Source organism: Budorcas taxicolor, chromosome 2, assembly GCF_023091745.1.
Source record: "Budorcas taxicolor isolate Tak-1 chromosome 2, Takin1.1, whole genome shotgun sequence".
Taxonomy (NCBI): Eukaryota; Metazoa; Chordata; class Mammalia; order Artiodactyla; family Bovidae; genus Budorcas; species Budorcas taxicolor.
In genome coordinates this window covers 170576948-170600348 of record NC_068911.1, presented here as the reverse complement: position 1 = coordinate 170600348, position 23401 = coordinate 170576948, and the positions used below count along the sequence as shown (strand labels likewise).

General features: G+C 53.9%; 2 protein-coding genes across 2 annotated transcripts; one reads left to right on the top strand and one right to left on the bottom strand.

Annotated features, from left to right (window-relative positions):
* The first annotated feature begins 243 nt into the window (after positions 1-243).
* On the top strand, positions 244-948 carry TRNP1 (TMF1 regulated nuclear protein 1). Its single transcript, XM_052636439.1, has one exon. It carries the CDS (start codon positions 244-246, stop codon positions 946-948), a length of 705 nt encoding a protein of 234 aa, XP_052492399.1.
* A 9322-nt stretch (positions 949-10270) lies between these two features.
* TENT5B (terminal nucleotidyltransferase 5B) lies at positions 10271-17723 on the bottom strand. Its single transcript, XM_052635515.1, has 2 exons — positions 17313-17723; positions 10271-12152 (listed from the first exon to the last, which is right to left on the bottom strand). The coding sequence occupies exons 1-2, from the start codon at positions 17574-17576 to the stop codon at positions 11124-11126; spliced, it is 1293 nt and encodes a 430-aa protein (XP_052491475.1). The 5' UTR covers positions 17577-17723; the 3' UTR covers positions 10271-11123.
* Positions 17724-23401: the final 5678 nt, after the last annotated feature.

Genomic DNA, 23401 nt, shown 5'->3' with positions numbered 1-23401 from the left:
AGTGTCCTGACGGGGCGGGGCATGGGAAGCGGGTTCAGGGCATGCACGTCTCTGATTGGCTGTGCTGCCCTTCGCTCCGCCCCCTGCTCTATAAGACGTGCGCGCGCGGCTCGCCTAGCGCTTGTGGGGGCTGCGGCTGCATCCTCACCCGTGTTTGCTGCGTCCATCCTCCCCCGCGTGGGGGGAACAGCCGGCCAGACCAGCGGACCTAGAGCGGGGGCCGCCAGGGGTTGGGGGCGGGGGATGCCGGGCTGCCGCATCAGCGCCTGCGGCCCGGGGGCCCAGGAAGGGTCGGCGGAACCGGGGTCCCCGCCGCCGCCGCTGCCCCGGGAGCCCCTGTCGTGCCCTCAGCCCCCATCCCCAAGTCCGACCTTGGCCCCGACCCGGGCTCAAGCCTCATCGCAGCCCGAAGCGGCCCAGGAGTCGGGGGGCTCCGCTGAGGGGCTGGAGCTGCAGCGCTGGCGCCAGGGCGCTAGCGGGGGCGCGGGGGGCCCCGGGCCGGCAGGGGGCGCGGGCGGCGGCCCGGGTGCCGCAGGGGCGGCGGCGGCGGCGGGCGTCCGCGCGCTGGAGCTGGCCGAAGCGCGGCGGCGACTGCTGGAGGTGGAGGGCCGCCGGCGCCTGGTGTCGGAGCTGGAGAGCCGCGTGCTGCAATTGCACCGCGTCTTTCTGGCGGCCGAGCTGCGCCTGGCGCACCGCGCCGAGAGCCTGGGCCGCCTGGGTGGCGGCGTGGCGCAGGCCGAGCTCTACCTGGCGGCGCACGGGCCGCGCCTCAAGAAGGGCTCGCGCCGCGGCCGCCGCGGCCGCCCGCCCGCGCTGCTCGCCTCGGCGCTGGGTCTGGGCGGCTGCGTGCCCTGGGGCGCCGGGCGCCTGCGGCGGGGCCACGGCCCCGAGCCGGAGTCGCCCTTCCGCCGGAGCCCGCCCCGCGGCCCCGCCTCACCCCAGCGCTGACGTCCGGCGCCGGGACCCCTGGCCACCCCGAGAGACCACCGCCCGGGTGCCGACCGATGGACTGCGGACGCCGGCTGGGTGGAACGACGTCACCGACGCGGATGGACAGATTGGCCGACCACAGGAAGAGACAGTCGAGGGGCCGGGGGCCCAGTAAAGAAGGCGAAACCGAGGTGCGGTCTTAGAGGCTGGCGCATCCGAGGGGCGGGGCGGGGAGACCTCCCTTCCCTAGAGCTTCTAGAGTTCGCTGGGTCGTTAAATAAAGCTGTCCACTTTGTGCTGCCGCCTCTCCCAGAACTCGTGGGGAATGAGGTAGTGGCACTAAGTCCCCATTATAGAGTTGGACACATTGAGGCCGCTCAGATGCCAGGAAGGGTTTGTCAGCAAACTTTTACGGGTTGGAGCGACCACACTCTCACCTCCTCCAGCGTTGCCTTTCCTGGGTCCCTTGGGGCTGTAAGAAGAGTCTTGCCCTTGAGGCTGCTACTCTGGCACGCCCTTCGCAGGGCAGAATAATGAGGCCCCAGGATGGGGTGGCGGCTGGCACAGCGATGTGGCTTTGAGTTGTCTCCTAAGGCCCTGTTTCCCATTTGGGGAGATGGAATCGCAGAGAGGTTAAGGAATTGCTCCCATCATACTATGCTTAGGCCCTTCCACTTCTGGGGGACAGGTCTTTCCTCAGGCCCTCATGCAGCTTCGCTGACAGCTGACTCAGACGACCAGAGATGTTTGGTGACTGCCTGAAGGTTTGCAGGTTCTCCTAGGGGCTCCCAACCTGTCGCTAAGATGGCTCTGCCAGGGATGGAGCCAGGTGACATCCTGTAATGGGCCCCAGGGGAGCAGGTATGTCATCGGCTTCTAGATTCTAGAAAGTGGGGCCTTAAAGGGCCAGACCTGAAATGAGATCCACTTTCCTTCCACATGCCCTTGAGGCCCACTCCCCTGCTCCATGCAGCTGTGAGTGGCCTGGCTGATGCTTTGCTGCCCACCAGCTGAGGGGACTGCAGTCTCACTTGTTGGTCTGTGAACTGGGTGTCTTCACCTCCTGGAAGGTTTGTTGGGAGGTTAACACAGGGCAGAAGTCTGTCCTCTCCCATAAATCATGGAAGAATGTCTTATTCTCTTACGTCACACCTAGAAACAGGCACTGCTTTTGCTGCTGGAGCCCTGGAGCTGATCTGAAGTCCTTATTTTACAGAGTGGCAAGGTCACCTGCCAGCTAGGGACAGATCTAGGTTCCAGGGTGTATGTGTGTCCTTCTTGCTGTATCTCTGCTGGCCAGGGGGAGGGGCTAGGTAGAACTGGTGTCAGCTTGTCTGCCGTGTGACCTAGAACAGCGGTCTCCAACCTTTTTGGTTCCAGGGATCAGTTTCTGGGAAGACAGTTTTTCTACCGACTGGGGCTGGGTGGGTGGGTGAGGGGATGGTTTGGGGATGATTCAAGCACATTACATGTATTGTACACTTTATTTCTATATTATTATGGCAGCTCCACAGCAGATCATCAGTCATTAGATCCCAGAGATTGGGGACCCTTGACCTAGAACAACTCCATCCCCGATATGGGCTGGTTTCCTCAGTCCTTCTCTGAACATAGCTGTCCCTTCTCATGTCAGAGCTTTCAGGGGAGAAGGGGTAGAACGAGGCAGCTAAGAGTCACGGGAATCTGGTTTAATCCTAGAGTCCTTGGGATCAGGCGCACTGCTCTGAAAACCAGAGCCCCAGGGGCCCTCACCTATCCCTTCTCCAGCTAGCTCTTCCTCTTCCCAGGTACCAAACTTTTTTTCCTGGTTTCTCAGCTCACAGCCAGGCCTTCCTGAACCCATTTTTAGCTGGGGAGGGGAGGTCCAGGAGGAGGCCTCAGAGACTCTGAGAGCTTGGGGACCGAGAGGGCAGTGAGGAGCCCTGGCATCCTCCGGTCTCCTGAGGGAAAGGACCTTCCAAAGCCACTTGGGTCACTTTGGGTCTAGAGGCCCAGAGAGGACAAGGACTCCCTGAGGTGACAGTGAGGAGCTTCAGGCTGCAGTGCTGGGCTGCAGCCAGGACTGTTTTCATGGGAGGGACTCTTGGTCCAGAGAAGCTTTTAGCTAATGGTTTAAAGTGCTCTGTGACACCACAATTTTGCCTTTCTCTGGGATTTATTGGTAATCAGCTTTGCCCTGGTTTGGAAGAGGGGAGTGGGGCGGATAGCGAATTAGAGATGGCTCTTGCTGGAGTAAGAGGTATATGTAGGGATGGAGATTGGTCCCAGGCTCACAGGCAGCTCTGTGCCCTCCCTCCACTTCCAGATGTCCCAGGCTTCTCATGAAGGTACTCAGCCAGGGCTCACAGTGCTCACTGACTTAAACCCCAGCTCTTGGTTCAGTGTTCTGTCCACGACCCCTCAGCCAACAAATATAAGTCATCTTCCCACCCGTGCATGTCCCACCCAGGATCCCTCTAGAAGGTTCCATTTTCTCCTCAATCAGCAAACATTGATCTCTGCTCAGTCCAGGCGCTCAAGAAGCAGCACTGGATCAGAGAGTCTCTGCTTTCAAGGGCTTGTGTCTCCCAGCCCTCCTCTAGACAGCCTGCCCTGGCGTTGTTGGAGAAGGGCTGTCTTCAGGCCTTCACAACTAACTATGCAGTGAGTGAAAGTCGCTCAGTTGTGTCAGACTCTTTGTGATCCTGTGAACTACACAGCCCATGGAATTCTCTAGGCCAGAATACTGGGGCGGATAGCCATTCCCTTCTCTAGGGGATCTTCCCAACCCAGGTTTCCCACGTTGCAGGCAGATTCTTTACCAGCTGAGCCACCAGGGAAGCCCCACAACTAACTCTGGCCCCTGGTTATATATTGTAGCCTTCCCCCCCGCCCCCTTGAGCCATGACTTCCTAAACACTTTCTAGATGGCCCAGCCATCTAGCCCTGGGGACTGGACTGAGGACAGGTGATCCTGAGGGATCTGTGCACCGAGGACACATGGCCACTAGTGAAGCTGGGATGTCAGCAAGGCGAAGGGAGGGGCGGGAAGACCAGTTTAGGGATTTAGAGGCACCTGCCCCTTCTCTGGATGAGTACTGTCGCTCTTTTGGCTGGCCCGGGGCAAGTGTGGCGCCTCCGGGCGGCGCCACCAGAGGGCAGTGTGGGCTGCTTCCCGGGGCGTGGGGGCGTGGCCTGGAGCAGGTTCCCTCTGCCCATATCCCCGCCCCCAGCCAGCCCCTACTCCTATTGCCCGGGCATCTCAGGCGTTGAGCTTTAAGGGTCTGACAAGAACGTGAGAGTACTGGCGGTCACTTAGAGAAAGGGCGGGCCTCTGACCTCAGAGGGCAGGTCCATCAGGAGGGACTTTCCTGGAGAGAGAGGTTGCACCTGTTGGCGGTACCGTCTGAGTAAAAGCCCGGAGTACTTTACCCCTCCCAGATGCGTTAGACTGATAATTGATCAGAACACTCCACCTCTGCCTCCGCCAACTGAGGATCAAGGTAGCTTCCCAGAGATTAGGTTGAAGCGACAATTCGCAGCTAAGGTGCTCCAAGCCTGCAGTGGGTAGTCTCTAGAAGGCTCCCTTACCCTGACAGCCAGGCCCTTCCAAAAAAACTTGGGGTCCCAGTCTTCTCCGAACTGAAGGAGGAGAACCTTTATCTCCTCCCTGCCTTTATATCCAGCGTGGGAGGAGGTAGTTGGGAAAGCTGGGAATCCCCAGCCTATTTCTTCCTGCGTTAGATCTTGACCGCACCCTGGCTAGGAGTGATAGGGGAAGGGAATCCTTTGTTGAGGAATAGTATATTAACCACCACATCTATGCCAGGTACTGTGCTAAGCGCTTTACACCAATTAGCTGTTTCAATCCTCCCAGCTACTCTGCCAACAAAGTAGGAGTTATTCCACAGATGAGAAAACTGAGGGTCAGGGAGAGCGAGTGACTGGCCCAAGGACATAGAACACCTAAGTGGGGGACACCTTCAACATGAGGGTATGTGGCTTTCTGTTTATCAAGATATTGAGGGCTCCACATGGGTTTCTGAGCGCTCGCTCTTTGAGTCTGGGTACAGGAAACCCTAGTCCTTGGTTCTGGCGAGGGATGTGATCAGACATTGGTGGCACATGGTGCCATCCCTCCGAGGTCTGGCCACACCCCCCAAAGGCTGGCTCCCTAGCTTGGTTGTGCTCTGGGGTGTGAGTCAGGCTGAGTCAGCAAGGGCAGGTCAGGGATGCTTAGGGCCTGGGTTTGCCTTGGAGGGCTTCCTCCTCCCCTGTGCACCTGGGCTGGCATGATTGGAGAGCGAAGAGCCGGTAGAGGAGGAGGCTGACTGGCTCCATGGTGGGGCAGAAAGTGTCCTGATACTTAGAACAAGAAAGACCTGGGATTTAGTCCTGGCCTGGAGCTCAGCTGGGAGAACTTTGGCAAATGACTTCCCTTCTCTGGGTCCGTTTCTTGTGTGTGTGTGTTTTATGGGGAGTTAGGGAGGAGATAATTTCCGAGTATTAAGTGAGAGGTCACATTAAGTGCCTAGCACACAGAGAAGGTCTGTAAATGCTCCGTGGAGCCAACCTACCTGGCTTAGGAGAGGCTGCCAGGACAGAGCCCCCAGGCAGTGTGGGCCTTTGCTTCTCCAGAGCATCGCCATATCAGGCATCCCAGAACAGTCCCCCTTCTCCCCCCAGTGCCTTCCCCGAGGAACTCCATAAGGGGAGATGTGGAGGAGGGGCAGGCGTTTTATCCCAGGAACATTCCATTCCAGCTGCTCAGACCAATGGGGATCCCAGCCAAGGACAGAGGCCCTAGGGAGCTCGCCCCAGGAGCCCCCACCCCTTCCAGGGCGGGAGCCAGTGGAGCCCTTTTCCAAAATATTGCCCTTGTGCCTTCTCTCCACAATGGCCCCTCTTGAGGAGGTAAATGCTGAAGGGTTTGGGTGGGGCTGGGTGGCTGTGTGAGAGAGAGGTAATGAAAGCTCTTGAAATTATTCTTTCCAGCTCCTCCCAGCTCCTCCAAGCCTCAACTCAGGATCTCTCTTCTGGATTCTGCTCCTTTCACCTCCTTCAGGAAGACTTCTCTAATCCACCCTGCACAAGCGCAGCACCCTCCTCACATCAAAGGAGCCCCTCAGTTGGCAGTGGCAAGGGGCTGGGTTCTAGGGAAGTTGCCTCTACTAGGAATTTATGTATTCCCACATTTGACTCCGGCTTACATGGTACAACTGGGGATGTTACAAGTCCTTTGAGATGCAATCAGGTTAACAGAGCAGCAAACCTTTCCACTGAGAAAAGGATTTCTCTTTAAAAAACAAGACTCAGCACAGCTGGGGTCCCCATTTTGGTAGATGCCGGTGTTGCTCAGTCGAACAGTGGCAGGAGGGCTGTTTGAGGGAAAACGTTGCTCTGAACAATCCCTCAGTTTCCTTTGCCCACCATTCTTGCCCTGTGTGGGTGCCTGCCTGAGGCCCCTCAGAAAGATAATGGGCTGCTGGCTCCCAGGGGAGACACCTCTTTCTCAGGAAGAGGGGTTGACCACATAAAAATATTAAGTTTTAAATGAAAAAAGGGAACACGATGGTCGACAGAAGGGGCCCACATGGACACCCAACCCAGAACTTATAGAATTCTGCAAAATGGATGCCTCTGGAGTCAGTTGCCTGTTGTGTACATTCAGGAAGAATAAATCTCGGTGACGTGAGATAAGCTTGTGTGGCCTTGAGGTCTCCTCTGTGAGTGCCCGTGCCACCTTGCCTTTGTGCGTGCCTGTCAGGGCTCTTTAAGTTGGCAGTTCCTTGAGCAGCTTCTGTTTAGTTTCGTTTGGCAGTCTGGGCCTGTTGATGGGTTTGCAGACTGACTGCTCCCTTGACTTGGCTCCAAGCTGAACCTCTCCAGGAAGTCTTCCCAAATGAAGGATGTGATGCGGAAGCTCGGGGATGGGATGCCCTCATGGGACAAAGGGATGAGTGTGATGACATGGCTGCACGGTGATCCGTGGGGAACTGCGTGTGGCTGTGCTGGTGAATGGGTGGACCTGTCAGTCGGGGTCCCAGCAGAGAAAGAGCACACTCAAACTGGGGAGAGATTTTAAAAGGGACTATTTCTTGGACTTTCCTGGTGGTCCTGTGGCTAAGACTCTGAGCACCCAATGCCACAGACCCAGGTTCTATCCCTGGTGGGGGAAACTAGATCCCACATGCTGCAACTAAGGGTTCACACGCCACAACTAAAGATCCCGCTGCAATGAAGATCGAAGGTCCTGGGAGCTGCAACTAAGACCCAGATCAGCCAAATAAATAAATTTAAAAAAAAAATTTTTTTTTTTTTTAAAGAGACTATTTCCAAATCTGTGGGCTGGGCTTAAAAAACTAACAAGGTACTGCAGCTATCTGTGGGGCTAGCAACAGACAGAAGTCTTCACAACTCCTGGGCCTGAAGGGGTAAAGAGGGGAGAGGGGAGGCAAGGGCTTTGGGAACTGGAGAGTGCAGCTGTGTGGAGAGGGACCCTGACAGGAGCAGTGGCCTTTGGTTGAGCGATGTAGGCAACCACCACGATGGGAAGTTGGGAAGGGAGCAGGGAAATAAACACCCCATTCTCCTCCTCCCTCCGATACCTCCTACTGGGGACTCTCATTGGCTGAGCCCAACAGAGAGACAGGGAACAAGGGAGCCATTGATGCACAGTTCATAGAGGTCAGCCTCCCAGGGGCACAGGGCATGAAGGAGGGCAGGGAGTGGGACTGGAAGGGCCAACACTTCCAGCAGCTGCCCGGGGGCCTATCTTTCATTCCCCAAAGTTCATAACAAGGCAGTTCCCGTTCTGGAGCTCTCCTACCCACTGTGGGTCCTGGGAGGAAATGGACTGTTGCTTGGAGAGGAGAAGGGGTATGGGTCTTTTCCTCCCTCAGTCTTCCCCCTCTCTGGCTCCTAGTTCTCGATTTTTTCCTGTCCTGGCATCTTAGATGGCTACAGGGATTGTCCATCAGAGAACAATGCCAGCCGCTGAGTCAGTGTTTCTCTCACACCCGGAAACACTACACCTCCCCCAAACACACCCACAGGCACGCCCGCTGCCATACAGGCCTCTGACCCTGCCACCAGGGCCATATCTGGTGTCATGGATGCATCAAGAAAACGTACAAGAAGGCACAACTGCTACACTCTGCCATCGTTGTAAAATGGCCAAGTCACAGTAATGCAAGCTTTTTTATCTGTCACATGCCAAACGTGCCATGTCACACGTATGTATAGGAGACATACTGTCATGCCCAACCAGGTGAAACCAGAGTATAAGGGCAGGATGGTGCAGGGGTTAACAGCAATGGCCCACAAATCTCTCTGGCATCAGTTTTCTTGTCTGTAAAATGGAAATACTTGTTTTTCTCTCGTGGAGTTGTTGCCAGGGTGCATTGGGATGCTGTGACTGGGGAGATCTCAGCATGCCGCCCAGTCTGGGGGAGAGCTATTCAGAAGTGGTAGCTGTTAGCGGGAAATTCCCATCTCCCACTTCTCTTGGGGAGCACACACACCTGTGCAGGGTGAGCTGGGCAGCCTCAGGCACACGTGCCCTTCCCCAGACACACCTGCCAGGAGCATGTGATGAGTCCCCTCCACCCGGAAGGCTCTTTCCCCAGACATCCGCATGGTTTGCTCCCCATTGTCTTTGTTCAATCAGATTGTCGCCCTTTCAAGGAGGCACACCCTTTTTAAAATTGCACACCTCAGCACTTCCAATCCCTTACCCAGCTATGTACATTCTTAGGCGTCGCTGACCTTCTAGACTATATAATTTATTTTCTATCTTTCCCATTCGAGTGTGATCTTCACAAGCGTAGGGATGTTGGTCTTTGTTTACTGTTGTGTTTCCACCCCATGGAGGGGTAGCCAGCACATGTGGGCTGAATCCATGCACACACGCGTATGCCATGGATTTCTGGCTCTCTCCCCTCGGAAACAAGCACATACCGGTGAATCCCACTCCCCACCCAAGAAGCTAGGCCTCTGTGCTTATGCTGTGAGCTTCCCCCTCACACCCCAAAGCAGGAGCTGGGACAAACTTAGTGCTCCCCATCCTAGGACCCTAGTTTGAGTAGGCACGGCCAGGGTAGGGTAGGAGGATGCTTTTAGTCACCAAGCAAAGACAGCCTTTCCACTCATCCTTCTAGCCATTCTGAGCCCAGCAGGGACGCACCGAGCAGGTGAGATGGCTGGACTCAACCAGGTGGCCTGGGGCCTCCTCCGCGGCCTTGTTTTCTCCACTCTGACTGGAACCATAAAAGCCAGCACTTCAGAGGCCACTAATGAGCCTCAATATGTTAAGGACATTGCACTCCCTGGATCAAAGAGGCTGGGTAAACAGTAGGCAGCGTCCAGGCCTGTGACTGGCTGATGCCCTGAGGGAACACCTCCCTAAGAGCTTGTGGCTGGCGGCTGGCACTCCCAGGCAGCCAGGCATGGTCCCAGCTGGGTTTGGAAAGGAGAGTCCTTGCCTCTCTAGGGGACTTGCTTAGAGCAAGGCATCCCCCCACCAGCACTTGGGGATGTGAGAGGGAGGAGACAGCAAGGAGATCAAACCAGTCAATCCTAAAGGAAATCAGCCCTGAATATTCACTGGAAGGACTAATGCTGAAGCTACAGTATTTTGGCTACTTGATGCGAAGAACTAACTTATTGGGAAAGACCCTGATGATGGGAAAGATTGAGGGCAGGAGAAGGGGATGACAGAGGATGAGACGGTGGGATGGCATCATTGACTCAGTAGACATGAGTCTGAGCAAACTCTGGGAGACAGTGGAGGACTGGGAACCGTGGCATGCTGCAGTGAGGTTGCAAAGAGTCGGACATGACTTAGCGACTGAATGACAACTCCCAGTGGGGAGGCCAAACCTGGGCTCTGGCTTTGGAGGTGCCAGAAGCCCCCCTCAACCTAGTCCGAGCTGCCACATCTAGAGCGAGGGTCTCCAGTCCAGACTCCCCCTGCTTGTTCACCTGCTTCCTGGGGAGGGTTGGGGAAGGTTGAGCAGAGATGGAGTCAAGCAGCCCTGAGGATTGGAGTATGAGGCCAGTTCCAGGGTTATCAGGACTCCAGGTAGGAAACACTGAAACATCTGCTTTTTAGCAAGAGACTTGCTGAAATGATGTGCAGGGGCAAATCACATGTGTGGACAGAGGCTTGTAGCACAACCACCAAACTAGGGGAAGGAGGGGCATTCCCTAACAACCCGCCAGGACTCAGACCCTGCCCCCCCCAAGTCCCCTCCCCCAATACAACCCAGACTCTGGCTGGGTGAGAGGCAGCCACAGACCCCACCGCCATGGAAGGTCCTTCTCCCAGGAGAAAGCATGGTGCTAAGCTCAGTGTGGACAATCTTTATTGGCAGGTGTTAAAAGTGCAAAATAGTAACAAATCCAGAGGGATGGGAAGGGAGGTGGGGCATACCTCTCCTTTCCCTTGTGAGGACCCTGTAACCAAGCCAGGAGGGTGGGATCACTTGACTGTGGCTACATTGGACCCAGCACCTTCTAGAGAACAAGCTCCCAGGCAGGAGGGCTCCTCACCACGTGGGGGAAGGGAGAAGCACCCTGACAGGGACATGGCTTGTCTTCCACCCCAGGCTGCTTGGTTCCTGCCCACGGCGCACCTAGACAGCTTGGGGTAGGGGTGTTAGGGGGCTGAGCTAAACCTATCCCTCTCCAAACCTAGGCATCTGCCTCAGTTTCCCTCCTCTTAGTTAGTGGTTCAGCCCGACTCAAAGTGAGTGATTCTCATAACATAACAATATTTTAGCCATTGATGGGCTGCAGGCCCTTGGAGGCTGCTGGTGTCACTGAGGGCTGGCCCTAGCCAGAAAGACCCTTTCTAGGTCACAGAAATCAGCCTGAGATGATGGGCCTTGAGGCTACCATCCCAAACATTCTTTGTCTCCTCCTAAAGGCAGTTGACCCTCAAGACGAATTACCCTGGCACCCCACAATTATGCTACTCCAAAAGGTGGCGCAAATAACCAAAAAGTCCATGTACCGAGAACCCCAGCTTGGCCTTCAGTCCTCTGGGGCCCTCCCTCGGGGGGAGAAATCTGGTTTGTTCAGTCTGAGGCCTGACTCTGCAGCAGTGCTGGGCCCCCTAGCCCTGGCTGTCTGTCTCTGGCCGGGTCCTCCCTGCGCTCCTGGAGGCCCCACTCCATCCGGGGTGGCCAAGTCCTTACCGGCCAGGGGCCGAGTCAGTTACAGGGCAGCCAGGTGGGATAGGAGGTGTGGGCCCGGGCCAACAGAGGCTGCATGGGGGTCACGTAGTAACTGACGGTGGTGGCGGGCACCACCCCGTCAGGGATCACGGGGCAGCGCCAGGCCAGGGCGGCAGCGGCCGCTGGGCCCTGCTCGGCCAGCGCCTGGAGCGCCAGCGCGGCGATGAGGTCCAGCGTCTGGCGGCGCTCGTGGTTCATGAGGCACACGGTGCTCTCGTTGACCACCCGGTGCAGCGTCACCAGGCAGGCGTAGCGGCGCGCCGCGTCGGCCCCGCTGAAGTGGGCCTCGAGGTAGCGCTCCAGCGTGCGCCGCTGCTCCACCAGGTCAGGGAAGTCGATGAAGAAGCGGGAACACATGTAGCGCTGCAGGGCGCCCACATCGGTGCTGGGCCGCGGCCGGAAGCCCCGCACCAGCAGGTGGCAGTACTTGAGGAGGCCGCCCCCGCGGATCTCTTCGGGGCTGCGCGTGGCGATGACACGGTGCCGCAGATGGTCCAGGGCCTCGGCGAAGTCCCCGTACAGGCTCTCACCGGTCACCGACGGGTGGAAGGCCTCCGACATGGGCGTGGGCGAGCACTGGCCGAAGAGCAGCAGGGAGTCCAGGAGGATCTGGAACGAGTCGACGCTGAACTCGAACTGGCGCCTGACCGAGTCCACGAACTTGAGCTCCACGTTCTTGCCGCTCTTGTTGGACAGCGAGATGAGGCTCCAGCGGTCCGTGTCAGTGCACACTTTCACCAGCTTCTGCACGTAAGCCTCCTTGAGAGTCAGCGGCGTGATCTTGGCCCGGCTCACGCCGGCCGGCAGGAAGTCCAGCAGGCAGGCCAGCACCACCTCCTTGGTCAGCTGGAAGGACGCCTCGCTGCGCAGGTCCACGCGGAACACCAGATCCAGGTCCTTGTAGCCCAGGCCGCTCTCGGGGTCCAGCACGTGGCTGGCGGCCGAGCCGTGCAGCCGCACACCGTGCACCTGCAGCCCCTGCTCCTCCAGGCTGCTGCGGACGACCTGCAGGGGGCCGGCGGGAGGAAGAATTGTCAGCGACCTGGCTTCCAGGGGGATCCGCTCTGGGTTTAAACGCAATAACCACAGTGACATCAACCATTGTTGACCACTTACCAGCTGGTTTGCCTTTGGAAAGTAATTTCATTCTCTAAACCTGTATTTCCTCATCTGGAGAGTGGCCCCTTCAGAGGAATGACTCAGAACAGCAATAATGATAACACATAGGTGCATAGAATTTACTAAATGCCAGGTCTTGATCTAGGCACTTTATAATTAGGATATAAACTCACACAATTCTTACAGTAACCCTATGAGGAAGGTACTCTTACTCCCACTCTACTGATGGGGAACTGGAAGCACAGAGGGGCCAAGTACCTTGCCCAAAGTCACACAGCCGGTGAATGCAGAGCTGGGAATCAAACTTAAGAGTTCATGTCTCAACCACTATGCTATTCCACCTCTCTAAAACTGCAAGTAAAGCAGTTTTGTGCCAGGCCTTATGCAAACTGCTCAAATGTGTTGGGAATGTAATTGGCAGTTCACATGCATTACTACCTTTACCCTCATAATAATCCTGATTTTTATGTATTATCATCTCAATTTACAGGTGGGGGACCTGAGGCACAGGAAAGTCATGTCCAAAGTCATAGAGTAGTCAGGCTGAGACCAGAACCCAGGTCAGTTGAATTCTCAAGTCCATGCACACTCTTTTGATTATGACACACTCATTTATCTTTACAAGGACCCAGCGAAGCAAATATTAGACTCATTTTTACAGATGAAGAAACTGAGGCTTCTAGTAGTAAAACACTTAAGGTTCAGAGGACAGGCCATTCAGAAATGGCAGGGCTGGAAGTTAAAACCCAGACTCTTTCTGCTCTTGGGCAGGGGGTGGGTCAAAATCTCAGGAAGCCTTCTGAGCCAAGTAGGAAAGGAAAATGAAGTCGCTCAGTCATGTCCGACTCTTTGCAACCCCATGGACCTACCAGGCTCCTCTGTCTGTGGGATTTTCCCAGGCAAGGGTACTGGAGTGGGTTGCCATTTCTTTCTTCAGGGGATCTTCCCAACCCAGGGATCAAACCCAGGTCTTCCACATTGCAGGCAGATGTTTTACTGTCTGAGCCACCAGGGAAGCGAGCCAAGTGGGAAGAATGTAGCAGACCCCATCCGCTGACACAGGAACATGACAGGGAAACCTGTGTCATCTCGAATCTGTTCCTCTAGCAGAGGCCTTTCCCTGGGCCTAGCACCAGGAAGGGGAGAAGAGAGGAGCTGGGCTCTGACACTGTTTTCTTAGCAGCCCAGCTTCACACACCGAAAGTGACCAGGCAGCATTCCTACCCTGAGGATTCTGCAACCCCGCCTTGCTGCCAAGTCAGCTCCAGGCAGGCTGCTCTGCTGGCCTCCCAGGGAATTACTGCAAAGAATGCACCTAAGTGCTGAGGAGGCAAGCTGCAGTGGGGCAATCTGAGGCGGGCGGCTCCCTCCAAGAAGCTTCCTGGAGGAGGACCCTGACTAGGGGAAGGTATTATTGTGGCCATCAGGAACCTGGGGGGCCAGGCATTGGGCCTTCTCACCAGAACCTATGAGGGATTAGATCTTTAACATCTCCAAGTTATAGATGGGGAAGCTGAGGAGTGAATTACCTACATAGGATCACCCAGGGGTGGTTTAGTCACTAAGTCGTGTCTGACTCTGGTGACCTCATAGACTGTAACCTGTCAGGCACCTCTGTCCTTGGGATTTTCAGGCAAGAATGCTGGAGTGGGTTGCCATCACCCAGAGGTGCCTTCAGATTCAGGTATGGCTGACTTCCAATCCTATCCGCTTTCTACTGCATCACCAATCCAGGGTTTCGAAGGAGCAGAGACCAGAAACTAGGGCTCTAATCTGCTCTCCATTTCAGAGTTTCAAAGTGAGAGCAACCCTCCAGTCACTGAAGCCCAGGGCCAGAGTAGCTAGGGAGCAGGAAGGTGGGGCTGGGGGAAGCCTTGGCCAGGCAGATACGGGAGGCTGGAGGTAAGGGGCCAGCCTGTGGGACTACTTTCCCGCACTCTGGCAGCTGTGCCCGTGTAGGCCAAGGGGAGGACTGGGCCACAGACCTTTGTCCCAAGGACTCTGGCGGAGCTGCAGCATTGACCAGCCCCCTCCCCAAGTCCCATTAGAGCTGACTGAGCCTCACTCAGTGCCAGCTCCTACTCCCAGGCTGATGCCCACCCCAGGGCATGGCATCTGGCCTGGTGAGTAGGTAGGAGTACCCTTGTTAAAACTCCTGCGTCAGGCCATGGGGTTGGCTGTGTCAGCCAGCCAGCGGCTGTTGTCTGGTTCCCAGGTGTGACTACAGCCAACTTGGCAGGCAGTCCCCAGATACTGCCACACCCAAGGACTGCAGGGCAGCTTGGAGCCTCCTGAATCAGACTTTCCAGCCATGGACGGGGCAATGGCTGCACCCTCCTTGCTCTTGTGCCAAGGCCCTCCCCCAAACCACTCTGCTCCCAGACTGCTGCTGAGACCTGCAGGGAGACCACAGGTGCTGTCAGCCAGCAGGCTTACAAAACTTGAGTCTGGAGCCACCTAATACAGGCCCTTTGGCTGCAGCTGGAGAGATCAGAGACGAATTCAATCCTCTGAACCCAGAGAGGGCAGAGGACTTGTTTAGGGACACACAGTGAATAAGTGGCTGAACTTAAGTAGAGTCAGTTCTCCCAGAACTATGTTCCGGGGGGTGGGGTGGGGGTGGGGGCCTCCTACAGGAGAGTAGGTTCCTCTAGCCCAGGTAGAAGCAGGAATCGTATCTCTAAATGCCCAGATTACTGCTGTAGGCAAAGCTTGTTGGGGGGCAGAGAGGGAGAAAGTTTCCAATTCTTGAACCATGGGACAACTCAGCACAGGTGAGAAGCCCAAAGTCAACAAACCAGCATCTCCCACCACATACACACAAACAGGACCCCCTGCCACCACCCGCCGCCCATACACATACACACACACATTTATAGCTTGTGAAGCTGCCAGCTACAAATTCCTGACAGAAGATGGACTTTCTTCCCTGTGGAGGCATTTGTACAGGCCACGTAAAGGACCCTTTGGATTCTGGAAGCAGAAGGGGCAATGGAGAGCAGTTCAACCCATCCCCATTGAACAAAAAGGGACACTGGGTTTCCCAGGGGGTACTACTGGTGAAGAACCCACCTGCCAATGCAGGCGATGTTAGAAACGCAGGATGGACCCCTGGGTTGGGAAGATTCCCCAGGAAGAGGGCATGGCAACCCACTCCAGTATTCTTGCTTGGAGAATCCCATGGACAGAGGAGCCTGGTGGGCTACAATGCATAGGGTTCCACAGAGTTGGACTTTGCTAAAGCAACTTCGCATGCACAGGCCCAGCAAAGGGAATTGACAATGGTCCAGGCCCTGAAACTAGATGTCCAACCTTCCAGTCCAATTCTCTAAGTCGCCACTGTCCTCCTCCCCCCCACAGCCAGCAGTTCCCTGGTCTGTGTATTTCTGACCCTAGTCTAGGAGACATTGTACTTTTATCACATTGTAGAGTCAGCTCCTATTGACCTGCAGTCTTCCCCACCTGGATGGGAGTAGCTGGAAAGCCAGGGGGCTGGGTCTCAGTCACATCTGTGCCCCTGGTGTCCTGAACGGGCTTGGCACAGAGAACATACCAGTAAAGGCAGTTTGGACCATACTGACAGGGGCAGGGACCTCCCCTTAGGGCACCCCAAGTCCCTGCAGAGAAGAACTCCCACACTGGGCTCATGCCTAGGATAATAGTCCTGGGGATACAGCATTTGGGGCCCCAAGTTTGACCTGATTGTCAAGGAGGAGAAAAACCTCAACTGGTTCCTAATTGCCCCATAACAGCGGGGCAGCCCAGGAATGCCTCGCCACTGATGACTCAACCCTAGGGAATCTGCCCCCACCCCCTCCCATTCCTTGAGAGGGAGGGAGAGGTAATCCCACAACAAGCAACCCTCCCCCTCTGTGGAAGCTAAGGCAGAAGAGCCAGGGATGGGGGGTGGTCTGCTTTACCTGGCTTGCATGTCTACTTCCCCATCTGCTGCCAGGTATATGCAGGAATTGCAGCTAGATTTTCTGGTTTCTTCTAACTGCTAAGACCTACAAATTGAATCTTGGGAACTTGGGAAGTCTTGGGGAAAAATGGGAAAGCCTTGAACTTGTAGTAACCAGCTCCTGGGAAGACCAAAGATTCTCTGGGTTTGCTTTTCACCTCTAGGAAATCTTAGGGAGCTCATGGCCCCTCTTGGGGCCTCAGCTTCCCCAGCTATAAAATGGGTACAGTAATTACCATATTATGGTATTTCAGAGCATCACAGTGCCTGGGCTATATAGGTGAAAGAGCAATTTTAGGGTTGTTGAGGGCCAGGTAAAGGGAAGAGGGAGTCTGTGGAACAGGAAAGGAGTTGCCAGAATTCTCCTCCCCTCAGGAGAGAGATGGGGCTTGGGGCCAGAGACTCAACCCTCATTTCCAATCTTGGGAAAGGAAAGAAACAGCTAAACTGGACACCTGATGTCCCCCCACCCCACCCCGCACACAGGCATCAGGTGCCTCATGCTTAATCTCTTCCTGCCACACAACCCCAGTTGAGAGGGAGTCCTAGCTGGAATTTCTCAGCTTTCCGGAGGGGTCTCTTGAGCCGTGGGCTGTGGGAGCAGAGGACAGAGAGAATCTGCTCCTAAATCTCAAGAGAGGGAAAGGGTTGGGCATGAGACCTGGGGATGACGGTTTGGAGATGAAAAGAACTATCTCGGGTTCAAGCGTGCAAAGCTACCCAAGCTACCCACCCAGGGCTGCCTGGCAACTCCTGTCCTTGCAGGCGGGGCTGTTCTTCCTCCCAGACCAGGTCCCTCCCCACTTCCCGCCCCCTCCAGCCAGGACCTAGGTAAACGGTCTGAGGGCCATCGGGGCTCCTCAAGGGGCGGGGGACAGGAAAGTCAAGTGGGGAAAAAAAGATTATGAGATGCGGGGGTAGTAGGATGTGGACTCCCATCAAGGTTGCGCGATTTTGTTACAGCTCTTGTCCTTCCCCGAGCCTTGTTTTCCTAGCTGTCCAACAAATCGAACAGACTCCGGGAACCTTCCAGCCACGAGAGCCTCAGGATGGAGACTTCCTATCCACCGCCCAGTGCCTCTCACCTGCACGATCTGCCGGGGCTGCACGCTCAGCGTGGGGAAGTTGCCGCGCCCGTGAATGGGAATCGGCTCGCTCAGGAGCGCATCCAGCCGCTTCACCTGCGGCCAGCTCAACCCGCTCAGGTGCTGTCCGAGGGAGGCTGATGAGGCCTCCGGGTCGGGGCCGCCGCCTGCCGGGGCGGCCTTAGCCACCGCCGCGGCCGCAGCCGTCCCCACCTGTGCAGCCGCCCGGTCCCGGCTCTCCGTTTCGCTCTCCGACGGCATCATTAGCCCGGCCCCGGGGCCCCGACGGCAGAAACCGGGGGGGCGATTAAGGGGAGGAGGGCCGGGAGAGCGGCTGGGCCCCGACCAACGCGGAGGACGCAGGGACCGGACAGCAGCGACGGCGAGGCAAACCCAGAGCACACCTCCGACGGCGACGACCAACCGACCCTAAAGCTTGTCGCCCGGGGCCCCGCGGACTCTTATAGGCCGCGGGCGACACACCCATTGGTCCGAGCAGCTGTCACCCAGCGAGAACCGCCCCGCCTCTCGACGCGCCTGCCATTGGTCAGCAAAGCTTTGCACGTGAGTCACTGGTCGCCAGGAGGATTCCGATTGGTTGGATGGCACACCCCTGCCCGTCCTCCTGCTCCGGCTTAATTCCCTCCTTTGGTCCTTAAAGAACTTCTGTTCTCGGTGATTGGCTCGGGCCGAAGGCAAGTCCTGGATTTAAAGGGACTGCGCCCTCCAGGGGCAGACGAGAAGGAAGTGACCTGTGAAGTTCGTAGCGGAATTGGACCACTAAGCTTTTTTTTTTTTTTGCACTGGAAGGAATTTAGAAGTCACTGGGCCTGGTCCTAGTCATCCACTATTTTCAGAAGTTCAGAGAGACTGCGCCAATTGTTCAACTTCACACAGTGCTCCTCCTGCTCTCAGGCAATCTTCCAGAGTTGAGAAAAGGTGACAAACTTGTATACCGAGGTAGATACTTTGTAATGTACTCTCCTGAGCACACCTCTACCTGGCTAGCGTTAATGTTTTGATTTGTGCGCCTGCTCAGTCGCTTCAGTCGTATCCGACTCTGCGACTCTATGGCTGTAGTCCAGGCTCCTGTGTACATGTGACTCTCCAAGCAGGATATTCAATGGAGTGGGTTTCCATACCCTCCGCCAGGGGATCTTCCCGACCCAGGGATTGAACCTATGTCTCCCGGGTCTCCTGATTTGTAGGCGGATTCTTAACCCACTGAGCCACCTGGGAAGCCCCATGTTTTGGTTTAGAGATGAGGAAACCTGCTCAGAGAAGGGGCTTGACTGTCTCAAGGTCACACAGCAAGTGAGACAGGCCCTGGTGTTGAACCTGCACTAGAGAGTCTGCAAGCACTTGCTCTTTCCACTACACTTGAGCAGACTCAGGGCCTTCACAGGGCTGGAGGTTGGAGGGAAACCTGAACTGGAGTGTTGGTCTTCTGGCAGCAGCTTCCTGGGCAGCAGGTGGAAGTCCTTCCTGCCAGCCTCTTAGCGTCTCAGGTCCTGTGTGCCTTGGGCAAGTCCCTAAATCTAAGTTGGTTTCCTCATCTACTCCAGAGAAGGGGCTCAATAAATATATATATCCTTAATTTGGTTTGGTTATTTATAGTTGGCAAAACATATTCATATGTTCTATTGAAATAATACATTTACATGTTTTTCTCTCCCACTTTACAGAGCCTAGTGGGATGAGGCTTATTGTTATTATGTTTAATCTTCTCTTATTTTAAATATAGGTGCTGGTGGCAAAATTCTAGAAATTGAGTCTGATTCATCTCTGCAATATTCTCTCTTTTTAAAAAATATTTATCTATTTGGCTGTGGCATGTGGACTCTTTAGTTGCAGCATATAGGATCTAGTTGCCCAACCAGAGATTGAGCCCAGGCCTTCTGCATTGGGAGTGCAGAATCTTAGCCACTGGATCACCAGGGAAGTCCCTGCAGTATTCTCTTTTAAATTAAACATCATTTTTCTAACAATTAATTAAATATGATTCTCCTAACACCCCCATTCTGTAAGGTAGGTTGGGCAAGAGCAATGTGTCCAATGTACAGAGAAACCAAGACCTAGAAATAGTAAACTACATTCCAAGGTCACCAGATTACCTCAGGCAGACCTAGGACTAGATCCCAGGAACCTGACACAGACTAGAGCAGCTGTTTCCTCTATCTGGAGGCCTGCACAAGTAAGATCCTGCCCTTGACCCTTCTCTCCATCTTGTCTGCGGTCAGGGTGGGAATCTGCTATTTGCTCCACTCATTGGCTTTGTGACTTGGGGCAAGCCTCAAGCATGCACTGTCCTCAGCTCAGTTGCTTGCTATTTTGTTTTACCTTCTCTTGAAAGATAAGAAATAGATAAGAACCAATACAGTATTGTAAAGTAAAATAAAGTAAAAAAAAAAAAAAAGAAATAGATAAGAAACATCCTTCAGCTGAACCCAGAGTCTCCAAACCCTTGACCTATCCATTCCATGTCCCAGCAGAGGGAGGAAAAGAAGGGAAAGTAACATTTACTGGGTAACCTACTAGGCACAGATATTTTATACCCATGACCTCTAATTCCTAAAAATACATCTCAAGATGTGGCATCATTATCCTCAACTTAGAGAAGAAGAACCTAAGATTTAGAAAGGTCAAGTGACATGCCTCAGGTCATACAACTACTAATGGGCATTGTGAGACTTGAATCCAGGTCTCCTGATTCCAAAGTCCTCTTGCCCAACTGCTCTTCTTAGAAGAGTTGGCAGAGATCACAGTCATGTTTGGCACAGCCCTGGTACCACCCTCAGGATCCATTCATCCACTTATTTATTCATTCATCAACCAACACTGACATATTAAGCACCTACTGTGTACCAGGTGTTGAGTTAGGCCCTGGGGTATGATAGCAAGATCCCTGCCCTTCTCAAACTGTCATTCTAGTTTAGTAAGACCATAGTCAAGTAAGTAAATAAATAAGACATTTCTAATAGTGTTAGGGAGAAAATAGAACAGGGCAATGGGAGGGAGAGCAACCATATGTGTGAGTGTGAAAAAGATACAGTTTTCAAGAGAGGGAAGAGAACCAGAGAGATTCATATACATTGTTAGATGGTGCAGTCGTGGAAAGCCTCCCAAAGGAAGTGATATTTCCACTGTGTCTACTGAATCCACTTCGGCCCAGTCTCCCCCTGCTTGTCCCTGGACAGCTAAGGCAACAGAGATGGTGCCAAGTCACATATTCCTAGAACTCTGAAGGCTTGAGCTGACAGGCTCTTTGATAATCATTTTGTTTACTCTCTTCCCACTTTGTAGATGTGGAAACTGGGGTCCAGAAAGCAGAAAGGATTTGCCCTAAGGAGACTGGCAAGGGCTGAAACTACTCACGATTGGGTCTTGTGAGAGTGGGCTGGTGCTGCACCCACTCTGTACACTGGAATTAAGATCTCTAAAGAAGGAAAGTTAAGAGGTCTCTTTTCCTCTCCCCTTCTTTCTAGGAGGGCTAGGAGGAGCAATTGGCAAATTCAGGGGCTATGAGTCACCCTTTTGTTGACACTTCTATTTCCAAAGCTAGTTAGTCTAATGTTTGACCAATCACAGGACCCCAACGTCAGTGCTGGGGTGGGGGTGTGACTTGGGGATGTAGGAAGAGGAGAGAGAAGAAGAGAGAGAGCAGGGGTAATTTCATAGGGTTTCATTTTCACCAAGGTCAACTTTTAATTGTTCCAGTGAATGGAGGGGAATGATGGCTAAAGTACATCCTGAAGAGTCCAACTGTCTTTCAAATTTTATATATAAGCCTTTCCCCCCTTGTACACATTTCCTATCTTAATCCGGACTTCAACTGACTTTAAAAGGGAACTTACTCTGTATGATAATTGAGTCACAGTGACACACGTTAAGTCACTTTTCCTATCTGGGCCTCAGTTTCGTATTCTGTAAAATGGAAGAGAAATGGGAGTCAGGCTCTTCCACTCACACCTTCTATGGTCTGAGATGGTGGGAAAGGAGAAGGGGTCCCGGGAGAGTCTTGGGCCCTACATTGGCCCCTCCTCAGCTCTGAGACCCAAGACAGGAACATCCTGGGATCTGCCCACATTACAGAGCACCCTGTGCCTAAAACCACACCAGGCACTTTCTGCACAGCTCATTCAATTTTCAGAACATAATCTTTTGACTTAGGAGTGATCTCTTGCTTTGCAAGAGAGAATTCTGAGGCTCAGAGAAGCTGATTAACTTGAGTACCACCCCCATGAGAGGGGGTGGGCAAGAGGGGCTTCATACTCAGGTTTGGCTGAAGCCCAAGCCCATGTGCTACCCAGCGCCCTGTGTCTGAGGATGACTTGGTTTGTTCAGTGACACATAGATGACCCTCCCCTATGGAGAACACCCATTCCCTCCTCCCGTGGTTCTTGTCCTCCACCCTGCCTCAGCCCCTCATGGCCAAGATAATTTCCCAGACCTTGTTATTACTCATAATTGTGCCCCTACCCTGTGTAATTTAATTATCAAGTATCCCATCCTCCTGACACCGCCTCCTGTCTTTTCTGCTCACTCCCTCCGGAACCCCGGCTCCATCGCTTACAGACCCACCAGGACCTTCAGTTCATTGATTTTCCCACCTTTTCCCCTACTGCTCCTCGCCTCCCTCATGTCCTGACTTTCCTCCTTCACCAGCTTAGATTCCATGGACCATCATTATAATGACTTCCTTGCATACGCCCTCAACCCCCTTGCTCCTTTTGTATTAAATTGCACTCACCTGGCAAAACCACACCCTGGTTAATCCAAAACCACAGCCCTGCACTTGCACCCACACAGTTGACAGAAGTTGGAGAAAGACACACAGCCGTGATGATTGGTTTCACTTTAATGTCACCCCCGCCCTCCTCCGGGGGCCCCTTAGCACTGTCTTGATATCCTACCATATGACCCAGTCTGGTCACTCTGTCGCAGTCCTATAGACAATTTCTTTCTTTTCTTTTTTTTTTTTAAAGCAGAATTATTTATTTGGTTGCACTGGTCTTAGCTGTGGTGGGTGGGCTTCAGTAGTTGCAGCACGTGGCCTTAGTTTGCCCTGATCTTAGTTCCCTGACCAAGGCTTGAACCGGTATCCCCTGCACTGCAAAGTGGATTCTTAACCACTGGACCATCAGGCAAGTCCTCCTATAAACAATGTCTTACTTCTCCTCAGTCCCTGATAGCTCTTCCTCCCAATCCTCCCTCAGCTCTTGACCTTGCTTCCTAGGTCACTGAGAAAATAGAAGTAATCAATGGACAGTTTCCGCAAACTCTCAACACCCCTTCTACCCAGTCCCTGAGTCTGCGCTGCATTTTGTCCCTCCCTCCTGCCACTTTGGATGAACCCCAGTTGCCCCTCTCTGTGCTTCCCCTCCACTCACACACCAGATTCCCTGCCTTTCACCCACTCAAGGACTTCACTTGGGCCATTTCCCCCTCTCCTGGATCAGTCCAGTCAGCACTGAAACATAACTTCTTGCATCTCAGAAAAAAACCATCACAAAACCATGAAGTCTCATGTCTCATGTCTGCCTCCTCTCTACCCCATTTCTCTATACAGATCTTCCTTGACTTACGAGGGGGTTACATTCCATAAACCCACGGTGTCTGGAAAACATCCCAAGTTGAAAATGCGTTTAATACATGTAACCTACTAAACATCATAGCTTAGCCTAGCCTACCTTAAATGTGCTCAGAACACTAGCATTAGCCTGCAGTTAGGCAAAAGCAACTAATACAAAGCCTATTTAATAATTGAATATCTCATGTAATTGTTTAAAAAGATTTTTAGGCTGCTCTGAGCACAGTATGTAGAATCTTAGTTTCCCAATCAAGGCTCAAACCCACACCCCTGCATCGGAGGCCCAGAGTCTTAACCACTGCACTGCTAGGGAAGTCCCCTATCTCGTGTAATTTATTGAATCCTGTGCTTAAAGTGAAAGAAGGGTGTTGGTTGTGTCCCCTCAATGTGATGTGATAGTGTGATTCACTGGGGGCTGCAGCTTGTTGCCACTTAAGATGCATCATGAGAGAGTACTGTACTGAATATCACTAGCCTGGGAGAAGATCAAAATTCACAG

Excerpts from the sequence above, each read along its gene's own strand:
- TRNP1 (XM_052636439.1), top strand. The coding sequence starts at position 244 with ATGCCGGGCTGCCGCATCAGCGCCTGCGGCCCGGGGGCCCAGGAAGGG.
- TENT5B (XM_052635515.1), bottom strand. The coding sequence starts at position 17,576 with ATGATGCCGTCGGAGAGCGAAACGGAGAGCCGGGACCGGGCGGCTGCA. Across the intron at positions 12,153-17,312 it reads AGCCCCGGCAGATCGTGCAG|GTCGTCCGCAGCAGCCTGGA; the intron begins GTGAGAGGCACT and ends GGCCCCCTGCAG.